Below are 13,250 nucleotides of genomic sequence, written 5' to 3' on the forward strand. Positions count from 1 at the left end.
AGTGGAAAAGGAGGAGTAGGAATGGTTTAAGGGAGTGGAGACCAGATATAACAATGACAGTGAATCAGGAGGAAGGGAATAAAATTATTTTTGTATAACCAGGCATGAAAAAATAGGATAAGAATTAATGTAGTTGGAGCATGTGCTCAAGTTGTGTCAAGGAGCCAAACTTGTGAATTGTGCTCAAGTTGTGTCAAGGAGCCAAAACTGCACTGGACTCTACTTGAACCTAAACTACCTGAAACTAATATTCTGTGTCCAGTACAGTTGGGATTAATGCCAAAAAGCACAGCTGAAATGATTTTACAGGTATGGAGGATTTTCTCTAGGGAATTGATAAAGACCAGACATCCACACTTGTTCTTCATTAGGTAATGCTAATTGTTTTGTCTGGGAAAGGTATCCAGCATTTAGAATGCTTCAGCAAAGGAGCATTAAAACCCCTTCAGAGAAAATGCAAAACTTGCACCGAATAACAAAGTATGTTCCCCTCTTACACAGACTGGTTGTGTTTTCACTGTTTACTGCATTAACCTGCCGTAGAAGATCGGATCAGATTGAAGTTTCTACCCATTAGGCTTGAGGTGTTCATTACTCTGGGTTCACAGCATCAATAGATAAAGCTCTGGTATTAACAACTGTGACTGACAGCTGCTCTTCTCTGCCTAATGTTACTTGCTTTAGTAATTGCAAAAGAGAGAAACTGAGCTCTCTTATGGGCTGGTTTGAGCCAGCTGGATACCTACTTCAGGAATTAAAACTCTGCAATCCAGTGAGAAGAGTATACTTTGATTTTTTTTTTCCCAGGAACATACTGTATATGAAAGAAAATGTTCTCCCAAACTCACAGAGTTTTAACTAATAAACTTACATAATGTGGGGACATTGCTTAAGGATTTTCTAGCGGGTCTCATTATGTAGTGATGTTAATTAAATTTTTGACAGATTTTGAGAAAAACATTGTTTGATAACAGAAAAAGTATGTATATAACTTACAGAATGTTCCATGATTTTTGAGTGTAGAAGGAACATTTCAGATATAGCAAGAATTTTCTTTTACACTGGATGTTTGAAATAGGTTTTTTACATTCAGTAAGACAGCGTTGTTGAAGTATTGCTAAATGCTTTGTAATTAGGTATAAAGATTAATACATATACCAACTTATATGCATATTTATAAAAACTAAAATGTGTATATTTGTCTTGCAGGGGTGAGTAAGCTGATCCATCATTTACACAAACACAAGATACCCATAGGTGTTGCCACCAGCGCAAGTGTAGTGTCATTTGAGATAAAAACAACCAGACACAAAGACTTATTTAGTCTTTTTCATCATGTTGTGTTGGGAGAGGATCCTGAGTTGAAGCGTGGCAAGCCGCATCCTGATCCATTTTTACTTTGTGCAAAGAGATTTCAACCTCCTGCACCACCAGAGAAGGTAAGAGGGGGAGGGCACAAATTAAATTTAGGAATTTTCTGTTTGGGCTATATATGGATTTTTTTTTTTAATGTGATAAAGACTTAGATTAATATAAGCATTATTAAAATCAGCAACCCCCATTTTCAAAGATGTTTGTGCTGTCGAAGAGAGGGATTTCCATCCACTGCATCTAGAGTTTGTTATGCAGATTGCTCTGATTTGCTACATGGTAGCATGCAGTAATAGAAAGGTGTAATGATTTTCTGCTGTATATGGAACTCTGGAAGCTTAACTTCACTATTCAGAGTTTGTAAATATTCACAGCTGATTTACCTCTTAAGTGTTGAAACATTAAATGTAGTTCTTTGTGATGAGGACATATATTCTTCTGAAGCTATATCTTTCCACTAGCAAAATGGAAATGTCTGAGATCATAGTCCTTGTTTCCAATTTAAAACTATCAGTTTGAGCAATCTTTCTCAAATAGTAGATGTGTTAATTTTTCCTGTCTTATATATAGCTTTACAAACTATTCTGAAGTAGAAATCTGTAGGGAGAAAATGTCACATAAACTGAGAATTAGTTAAAACAATGTCTTCATTTTTATTTTAAATTAAATTGCCTTTATCCTCAGACTATTTTTCTCACTTCTTCTCTTTCCCGAGTGGAACATAAGTTCTGAAGTTTTGGAGTTGTTTTCATTACTGCAGAAAAATGTGTTGCATGCTAATTTTAAGGAAGAAATTTAGGTAGATTAGAGAGTGATTACTGTTCTCTCAGTAGAATTATTGGGAAAAAAAAAGGCTACACAAGTACATATGGAATTATTAGCTAAGATTCCTCACCTTTCATACTTCAAGTTCTCACCCAGAGTCTAAATGATATTTTCATTGCCTGGGAATACAAAGTGAATTAAGTTTGGTGCTGTGTGGTTTACTTTTGAACAGAGTTAACCAAACTGGGTTGGAGTTTTGGTTGGTTTGATTTTTTTTCTGTTGCAGTTTCTCTTGATGTTCTGTATGTATGAATCTACTTAATTTGTAAGTTTGCATGTTCAGAAATGATATACCAAATGTACATAACCAAGGAAATTGAATGTCAGCTGTGTTAATGGCAAATTAAACTATAATTTCATGGGAGGAGCAGCACAGCTTTTCCAAAACTCTTAGTTCATGTGGTTCTATTTCAGAAAACCCACAAGATGGTAATACTTAAAAAGAATAAAACATTTAAAAACAAACTAAAAGGAAGCAACGAAACCAGTGACACTGTGTAGATACTTGTATTCTTTAGTTGAGTTAGCATTGAAAAAATACATGAAGAAATAGTAGCATCTGTATTATACTTAATATTTTTAAACTTTAAAGGTATGTTAGACAATCAAAGTCACAGATCGTTAATAGTAGTTGTATATTTTTAATTTTGTTAGCTTTTCTTTGAAGAAGGGCGTAGATGTTGGAATCCATTTTTTCTTTTGTAAGAAGTTTACAGCATCAAGTTCCCTTTGTGCAGATAATTCAGATGAACTTTTTCTTTTGTTTCATCTACAAAAGCCACAAATGTTAAAATGTGGGAAATTCATAAATGCCCAGAATTCTCAAGAGGAAGGAAGTGAAAACAGTGCATGCGAAACTATCCAAAACTTTTGTGACCAGTTGCAGTGTAATAGTGTCATCTGACTGCAGTGTTTTGTCCCAGGCAGTGAACTAATAGAGCTACAGGTTTGGATTTCATGCCAGCAGTCATTAACGTGCAAGGCTGCAGCCAAGTATCAGGAGGTAAAGCTAATGTCTTCATAAGCAAATGATTGGACTCAAGCAAAACAGGTTGTTAGAGCATCATAGGTAGTGCTTAGGCACACATCTATGCTATATATTATTTGAATGTTTTCAATTGGATTGGATTTACTGTGATCCCAGGCTGAGATAAGGTTCTTTGGATCTTTATTTATTCTTAAACATTGGAGGTTGCTTGATGAGTGCCTGTAGGGAACTTTTGCTGGAGCTGCCGGCTAGAGCAACCTAGTACATACCAAAACTACCCAGTGAAACCAACTATCAGGGAAAAGTGAGAACTTTCAAGTTTGCGTCAAAACTTTGTTGTTGCTGTTAGAAAAAAATACAGTGTAGACATAGAGAAAACCAAACCCAGAATTTAGCTGTAGCATCATATCAGCCAGCGCCTATTGCTGTGCATGCATATTTCTGCAAGTAGACCAGTATTTAAGTGATATATAAATGGATATAATACCTGCTTTGCTGTCATTGAAGGATGTCATAAATATCCATTTTGAAATTTCTTAGATGTTGACCTCTTGATTTGCAATCTTTGCTTAACTAGGAACTTAATAAGCATAATGATAAAATGATAGCACATGAATTTCAAAAAAGGTACACTCTGCAAATTCAGCCTAGGTCTCCTATCTTGTGCTGCATGAAGCATCATATGATCGTCCAACACTAGTAACAATGCACAGACATATAATTAATTAATTAAATCAGTCAGATAATCAAAATATGATCTGGAAATTAAATACTAGAAATTTTGTATTTTAATACAAATTGCTTTTTAAATATATTCCAAATTCTGCTGTCAAATGCACAGATGCAACCTGTATGAAAACTATCTGGAGCTGTACATGTGTAGAAATGATGGTGTTCTTGAATATATTTATAATTTATACATATATATATATATTTATATATCAACTATAACTTTCCAATGCTATCTTGATGAAGTTTTGTTTAATAATAACAAAAATGGTATGCAAATAAATTTATTTTAAATATGGCTGTGAATCAGAGGGTTTCTGTAATCTGCATGCCAACATTTATACATATTTTCGATACACTTCTCTTATCAAAACTGCACAGATTAATTAACTTCCGGGTGAAGGCTAAAGCATTTCTTTCCAGTAGTTTGGTTGATTTGCCGATGGCTTTTCTGTATAATATGGGACCTTAGTAGTAGTTTAAAAGCAAATAAATCCATTTATATTCACTTTTTAAACAGAAGGATAGATTGTAGTAATACAAATGGTCATAATTCTCTTATGAAGAATCAGTCTGTTCTATTTAAAAAGTTCCAAGTGATGTAAATCATTGCCTTAATTTAAAACACTATTTCTTTGCAGTTTCTTCCATTTCTAATTAATTAATTGATCCCATAGTTACAAATAATCTCTGTACCAAATCTAGAGAGAGCTCATTAAAATTTTTTCAGACTGATTAAATGGCATTAGGATTTATGAGTCTCAGTGGGCATTTCGTCATAGAACGGAGAAGTTCAAAGAGAAGAAGTTCATTTTTGTTCTAGAAGATATAAGGAAAGAATAGTAGATTCAGAACATTATGACATTCAAATATTTTGTGATTTTATTCTATATTGTACAACTAAAACTGGATAAAGAAGGCTAATTTAGCACTTAATGTGACCATTATTATTGTGAGCTTTTGTAAAAAAGGATGCTAAAACTGGTTTTTTGTATTATCCGCTTCATTTTTAACTTTTTCTACTTTTTTTCCCCACTCAACTCCTCCATTTTGACTGTATGCATGTAGTGTATATATTTTACTCACTCTGGTTTTCAGACAAGCTGGTATTTAATTAGTGATGTTACTGTTATTCCTTATGCATACATGGAGGCTGAATGTATTAGGAGTACTTTATTTAAAGTACAGAAATTACAGACATGAACAACCGTTCTAAGTGGTGTGCTGAGCTGTAAATTGGAATCCCTGCTGTTCAAATCAAATGTTTTAGTCACCATAAATCTGTCCCTTTTCAATTTTATTGGCTTATACTCTTTCCTGAATGTTTACGATTCACAAATTTTTTATTTTAGAAATAAAGGCATTAAATATAAAATCACTGACATTTTTCAGCTTAGTTAAAATATACGTCAATGGCTTTTTCTTCAAGCTTGGCTCTAGTTTTTCTTTGCATAGGCCTAGATTACCAATTTTTTCTCATCTGAAACAATCTTCTAAATAGCTGTTCATGGTATAAACCATTCTGATTTACCCAAGCCCTGCTATCTTATTTCCTTGGACTCGCAGTTCTTACCAGCTGTTTTAGCATATTGTTAGATATTTGTTTTTTTCCAGTGGATATAACCTGTGATGGTAATGGTCAGAGTATAAAGCGCTAGGCTGCATTCAGGAAGAGAGATGACAAAGAGTTTGTAGATGATCACTGTTCTTCTCAGACAGTGTAGTCTGACAGAGGCAGATACAGCACAGGCCAGTGCTGCTTATTATGAAGAGAGATCAATGTTGCTCCACAACTCTTACTGGCTGAAGGTGCATTTTGAGGTAGAAAGCAGAATTTAGTCTTTCTTTTCAGAAGCCACTGGACTTTCTTGTCTCTACTGATGTATTACAGTTCATTAATTAATTAGGCATTTGGTGGGTTAGAGTCAATAAAGAACTTCTGGCCTTGTCTGATTTGTTAATGCTAACTCCAGTGTAGCCATATAGTTAGTAGACTGAATGAAGGTCTCGGATGTTTGAGTGTTTCTGAGGTGTGTTTTCTTGTTGTCCCTCGTCTGTCAGTGTCCCTGTTAGCCTGGCATACTGTGCTACACAGTGACCACCTTCCAAACACAGCAGAGAGGATTCTCCCATTGCAGAAGTATGTCCTGGTGGGGATGGTATACCCTGGGAGATGGTAGGACAGCTGAGCAACTGATTCAGTGCCATGAGAGGTTGAAACCACTGCTCCTGAGTGCACACACCTTACTTAAGTGTTTTGAAGCAAAATCAGAGTTCACTCCCTTAAAAGAGATTATGAATTACAGATTAAATATAGATTACGTAAATTTCACTCTTATTGTACCTGAAGTGATTAAAAGGCGAATTAACTATGTCCTAGTGTGTGTACCCAGATGCATGTATGTCCTGGTGTGTACCAGATTAGTTGAGTTCTGTCATGTAAAACATGCCCTGAAATGTTGAAAGTGGATAGCAGTTGAAATCTGAAAGGGTGTATCCATGGGCTTGGGAAGAGAATATTTCAATTTGTCTGCCTTCTAACCAAGGTGAGGTGCTAAGTTCAAGGAACCTCCCTTTTTCTGATTTTGTAGCTTTTTGGAGAAATGGTGTTTTTTACTTCTGTGTATGCATCCAAAATTGCCCAGTCTTAACAGCTTGTGTCTTTTTATCAGGAACTAAAAATATCTAGCAGTTAGTCTTTTGTAAAGCATAATTGGAAAAGTAGTTCCAGCACATTTCTACACTGCCAAGAAAAATTCTCCACAGAGAACATAACAGCAATCTGGAACTTCTGCTTTCTTTTTAAAGAAGATCAGAAGAGAGTTTTATCCTTGTCTTGTCCACTGTGTAGACCACTTCCTGAAAAAAATGGAGGAAAACATCTTTTTGCGTACTTTTGAACCTGAGAAATTCTGTTTCCTGACCTTTTTTGCTTCCTTGGGAATTGTCCTAGTTACCACATGCTACATCAGCTCTTTGCTCAGAAAGGTGCTTGGCTAGAACTTTTTCCTGAATTACTGAAGCCTTTACTTTTCTTGTTCTGCAGTGTGACTGAAGGCATTTCTAGATGGCAAGTAATATTTTTGATTATTTAGTATATGTTGCTGGATTAGTTCTTGAATTCCTGCTATTATGAGGCACTGGAAAATAATAAACAGCATAACTTTTTTTATGGATTCCTCTCCCTGCTGGAGAAGCTATTGATATCAGACAAACACTGGAGAAATTTAAAAGAATAAATTATTAATAAATCATACTTTTAAATTGTGTACTGAGCAATTTAGAGTAATTAGGTATCGAACAATATAGTTTTATATCTATTTCGAGGAGCTTTACAGCTTGGGAAGCAAAGATACAGCACTCCAGTGGAATGTACTTCTATTGTGATACACTGTTGAACATCTTGTTGGCTGAATCCTGCACCTTCCTCAGCTGCTACGTAGTCTAAGCATGTAGCCCTTACTTGTGTCTCCCAAGCTGGATGATGAAGCCTGTTGTTAGGAAGCTTGCCTTCCAGCTGTAGAGAAAAGAACATGAGATATTTCATCATGTCTCACAATCTAGGACTTCTGAAGATCTGCTTGTCACAACCCATGGGTAGAGGGTGTGATGTTGATTATAGGTTCTTGTCAAATGGAACAAAGGCACTGGACCACATGTCAGGGACCTCCTATGTTTTATTATACAATCACCTTAACTGTGGCAACCAGCCCAATGTTTACACTCAAAAAGTATTGGCTAAAATGCCCTTAAATTTTTAGAATACATTTCCACAAAAAGTATCAGCTAACAAGCCCTTAGTTTTGCAAGGTACACTTCACAACTCCCACAAAAACCTCTTCAGAAAGTTCTGGCTCACAAACAAGCCACCACACCACAACACAAAGGTAATGAGTTGAGGTGGGGGAACTGAGCACAAGTCTGAAAGCGGAGCAGGAAGGTGGCTCAGGACAGCACTGCCCCATCTCCATGGGACCCTTACTCTGATCACCTTTCCTGTAGCAATACTCTGAATATTTGAGACAAAACAGGGTTAGGTCTGGTCCTCTACACTAGTATACACAGGCATCTTTTCCCTAAATTCATAATAAGCCACTATTTTATACTTAAAAGATAGTTAAAGGAAGGAAATTTTTTGTTTGTTTTCAGTTTTTTTCAATTATCATGCTCTCAGTTGCTATGGTTGATTTACTTCCTCTCTTTTCTTCTGAAGCATGTGTACTTGTGTGTTCACATATGCACTCACCCACTCTCCCAGCTTACCCTTCCCCATGCTGGCAGTCTTTATTATATATTTGTGGAAGAAAAATGAGATGTTGTATGGCTTACAAGTAATTTAACTTATAAGTGTTCCAGACATTGCCCTTGTTACTGCAGTGCATGTTTATTTATGGATGTATTTGTCTTACAAAGATGAAAAAAGTAATTGAAATTCCATGCAAAAAGTAACCTGGTCAAGGTTTGCTTTCACTGAAGGTATCTTAATGACTGGAAGGGGAAAGAAGGATTATAATTAGTTCCTAGTCTTTGGGGTACTCTGCTTGGGAGGGTGGAGAGGTAGGAATACTTTTTTTTCCTTGCATTTGTCTTGATAATGTATCAAGTAGCTGCTAAGGGACTTGATGAAATGTGATGCAGAATAATAAATTATGCTCTGCAGCCTTCTTTGCTTCTACGTGAGGTGAGTGTGTAAGCACAAAGAGACTGGTGCACCTCCAAATTCAAAAAGCATTATATTCAGATTAGCAGGTCACTGGAGATGTGTCGCTAATTGTTTTAGGGAACTCATTATGGGTATTATCACATATTAATTATGCATGGTAAGTAGGAAAAAAGATGGGGGAAATCCTTGTTTTATGATAACTTGCTCACTGATTTATCTTTTCTTTCTTTAAAGACCTTGAGCGTTTCTTAGAGATGCCAAACAGCAGTCGTTGAATAATTAGATTTTAATTAACAAGAATTTTCACCAAAAAAAATGTTTTTATAGTCTTTTGAGTTATAGCAAGCATGAATAAGATCTTTCAATAAGATCTAGTGCACTGATTCTCTCTGTATCTGGAGTTACCTTTGTAATCACTCAGAGCTTGTTGTAACAGTGGTTTCTAACCATTTCAGGACAAAGAATGAAGACTGAAAGAAGGAATTGCATTGTTAGCAATATTTTTTGGTTGCTTCTTTGTAAATTAATGTCATGGGGAAACCTCTGGAAAACTATGAAAGACTACAGTTAGCTATGTGTTGTTTTAATGTACTAAGGCTAGGGAATGATGAGGGTTTGTTGGTTTTTTTTTTGTTCTTAGTTTGTTTAAATCACTTGTTTTTGTGGAGATGTGGTTGTAGGCAGTTTTCAGAGAGCTGGTATTACATGGTAGGGTTCTTATTCTGTTGTGTGATAAAGAATTTGTAAGAGTCTGTCTTTTTGGCATGATTGCAGAAAACCTACATATAGAACCATCAATTAACACTGGTAAATTATTTATAGTCTAAACAGGGCAAAGCCTTTTGCTCAGACTGATTGCTGCATCACGAAATAAGTGCACTTAGAAGGTGATTACAAAGTGTACTCCATAAAGCAGTACTGGAGATTTTTTTTTCATTATTATTGTGATAGGTGTTATAAAGATAAAAGACCTTGTAGTATACAAAAGAACTGAAGATATGAAGACTTGTCTGCTAAAAAAGTATGCTTAGCATTTCCATTTCAGCATCTTTTTATCTTAGAATATTAGCATAATTCAAAGCCAAGAAGAAAATGGTTCAAGTTAAACTTTAGTAAGACTGGAGTGATTCTGATTTAAAGTAGAATACTATTCCAAGCAATGGTAGAATTGCTGCCCTTCTATTCCATTAAAAAAAAAAAAAGAAAAACTTTTAATTTTTGCCTAAATGATACTAAATACAGGAATTGCTGTTCATGCTCAGATTCAGTGTCCGGCTTATTTGGTACTATCTCTGATGACAGCTAATAATCACAGCTTAATAATCACCTTTTAGCTAGAGGGGGTTAATTTATCCACTTAATTCTATTGCTCCTATATCAAGTTGCTTTTAACAAAAATAGGCTATAGTAACCCTTCCACAGGATCTGTATTTTTTCTTTATACTGATGTGTGCCTAGGACAATGAATTTGTATATGTTGTGTATGTTCCAGTGTCAGTTTTTATATGTTATGAGTGAGAAAGATAAGTAATTGAACTGCCACTCAGTATTGTAAATGCTGTTTGTCACATCCCTTTTTATTTTTTTGCTCTATAAATTAAGCTGTTTAGAAAGTCTGTTCAAAACCTCACCATCTGAAAGGGTTGTGTTTGAGATTTTTTTTGGGGGGTGAGGGTAGTGATATGGTTGGTTGGTTGGGTTTTTTGCTCTTCATAAGCATTCTGATTGCATTTCTTCAGACTCTTTCTATCAAAAACATTTTAACATAGAATAATGTCTGTGGGATATAGTACATAGAGCATTCCAGATGAGACCATTTTATATATGTCTGTGAATATAAACAATATCACCCAAGCTCTAAGTTTTCACTGACCTGGTCTCCCAAGTCCTGAGTTTTCACTGAGCTGTTTACAGTGATGTCCAGTATTTAAATACTAGAAAATGTATATGTCATTTATTTTCTTCCAGATAATGTGTACTGCCACATTTCTTTATCATTTCATTTAATTTGACAATTGACTGCCCAGTAGACTACTTCGTCACTCCAGAGTTCTTACAGATGTTATCCCAGATGACCTACAAAACTTTGTGTTATCAGCAGATTTTACTAAATATAGGAATAAGGATTACTAGTCAATACTTCCCTGAAAAGCACCAGAATTATTTTAAAATACAACTGCAACTATTTTCTAATATAGTGGCATGGTAATGGAAATGGCTTTTGATGTTAGTGACTTCTTCATAGGTTAGTTGCTTCAAAGCCTCAAGGTTTTGTTGACTAGCAAAGAGTCGTTGATGAGATTTAATCCATTGCTGAAAATATCTTCAGAATATGTTTTCCTCCATTAGGAAATTGTCTTCTTTCTCCTGAGCAGACACCTGGTTACAGTGATCTATTCAGTTTGTCTCCATAACATATTATTGCTTCCTGTAGCTCAGTCTGGAGATATTAGAGATTGCCTATTGTCCTGAGCTTCAGAACTATTGAAGATTCAAAATACTACTGATTCAAAAAAATGCCATGGGCACTTTTAGCATAATAGTATGTAACCTATCTTACTGCTTTTCACTTTCAAAAATGCAGTTATCAAAAGCAAACTAAACCAGAGCCTTTCATTTTAGAAAGAATGATCATGTATCTGAGGTAGAAGGCATTTGCAAGTTTTAGCTTAGCTATAATATATAATTTGAAGACTGATATCAGTTGTGAGTTTTTAAATTTTCAGGCCAAAAATTTTCATTGAGATGTTTGGTTTTTTTTTTAATTTCAGAAAAAAATATTTGCAGTTTTTTTAAGGTGTTTCTCAGAAGATAATATTTTTTCAGTTGTAATAATAACTAGTACAATGGTCATATGATAATTCCATGAAGAGTTATATTGTGTAGAGTAAGTGTTTGAAATTTGGAAAGGTGGAATTCCTGTAGTCAGGTGTTCTAGAAGTCAGAAGCAATGCTATGACTTTACCATACTATGACTAATACTGCATCTGGGAATGCTTCCCTGGTTTCCTGATGTTTGTGTGCTGCTCAGTGTGGTCATCATATTTACATTTAAGTAAATACACATTAAACCATGAGGGGATAAAAAGCATCATATTCATGTATGCTGGATCACAGGCATGGAGCCTGCTCTGGACAATTGTTGGAGCACTATGAAATAAATGTAAACATCTTGAGACTATAAGAAGTACAGATGTAGCTCGTAGAAACTAACCACTATAATCACACACTGATTGCAATTTATTTAATGAACATTGTGGCTTTTTTAGTGAACAAGATTCCAATTTCTTATTTTAGATGGCAAGCAAGTATTGTCATCCATCAATCTCCTCAGAGTTAGAGTTAACAGAGGTCATTCCTAATAGAAATAAGAAGGAAATTAGACAAATCTGCTTTCATCTGTGTTCTCTGCTGCCCTGGTCCAACAAGGAGCAAAAGTGATTTAAGCAAGACAAATTTTAGTTAATAGCCCAGCAATAAGAAAGGGAAGAAGAAGAGCATGAACCAATAATTTCAGAAAGAGTGTATTTTTAAATACACTGCTGGAGAAGGATGAAGAATGTAGGCATGAAGATTGTACAAGGCACAGAGGTCAGCATGATATAAGACATACAGCTGGAAGTGGGAGAAAGAGATAAAGAATGCAATTAAGTGAAAGAATAGAAGATGTCTAGGGAGTAGAAGGAAATAAAAGCAAGACATAAGTAATTGTGGGTAAGATAATATAGGGCCTTGAAGGTGAAAATGAAAACTTTAATTTGTAACTGCACTAAGTAATCTATATACCTTCATTATAAATAATAAAGAGTTAATAGTGTGCAGTAGCCCATTTGTCCTTACAGCTTTCTCAAGCATTTTTTAGGGAGTGTAGATGAAATGTGAGGAAATGGTCTATAAGTTAATGATGTATATACTGAAAAAGTAAAAGCATTTACCTTTTTGAGGCTAAGCATTCTGTCTCATGAGGATTGGTAGATGATGTGACAGACCTAACATTACAGTAAAAACCCTTCAAATATTTAGGATGCTACATGTCTAAATTTAAAACCTCATGGAGATAGTGGAAAGAAGAATCAGCTGCAAATGTGCACTTTGGCATATCTCTCAAAGTAAAGAAGTTTTCTTTAGAAACACTGATGACAGAGTTTCATCTCCTATCCTAGTATTGCATTAACTAGTAATTCTAAAGTGTTTGGACAATTTATTTCTGTCTCTTTCTCCTTTGGGAGAATTGATTTTTTTTTCCTTATCATCTTAGCAATCTTAGTTGAAGAGCTAGTATGCTTAAATGATGATTGTTGACTTTGAGTGGGCTGGTGGAAGACTGTTTTAGTGATATCTTCATATTTACAGCTCCTCTTTGTAGCTGATATTAGTCAGCCTTAATTTTCTTCAAGATTAATAATATTTAGTGCAGTAACTTTCTTGTTTATCTGATTTTGTTTAAATAATACAGTGCTAATGAATGGTGAATAAAATGTTCCATAAGTAGAGTACTTAGGAAAAGGCCTTAAGTGTAGTTTTTCTCGCAAATTTTGAAATGTGTCTATTATTTGCTAGAACAATTCAGTCTCACCAGCTTTCACAACATTTTTAAAAATCTGTCAATGGAGTCCTTAGCTTCTCTGTCTGAGTTGAGTATGTGATCTGGCTTTGTGTAAAGTGATTACTAAT

The 13,250-nt window shown here is 35.0% G+C and overlaps 1 protein-coding gene across 2 annotated transcripts in view; it reads left to right on the forward strand.

Moving 5' to 3' along the window:
• PUDP (pseudouridine 5'-phosphatase) overlaps positions 1-13,250 on the forward strand; it is a 65,949-nt gene that overhangs the window by 37,549 nt on the left and 15,150 nt on the right. For both annotated transcript variants that reach the window (XR_010995918.1, XM_068180115.1), the window contains exon 3: positions 1,210-1,439. Coding sequence is in view for 1 of the 2 variants with exons in the window: in XM_068180115.1 (XP_068036216.1) it covers positions 1,210-1,439 (230 nt within the window). In the remaining variant the exon portion in view is untranslated. The remainder of the gene's footprint in view (positions 1-1,209; positions 1,440-13,250) is intronic.

The sequence above is a fragment of the Anomalospiza imberbis genome, chromosome 2 (assembly GCF_031753505.1).
Source record: "Anomalospiza imberbis isolate Cuckoo-Finch-1a 21T00152 chromosome 2, ASM3175350v1, whole genome shotgun sequence".
NCBI classification, from domain to species: Eukaryota; Metazoa; Chordata; class Aves; order Passeriformes; family Viduidae; genus Anomalospiza; species Anomalospiza imberbis.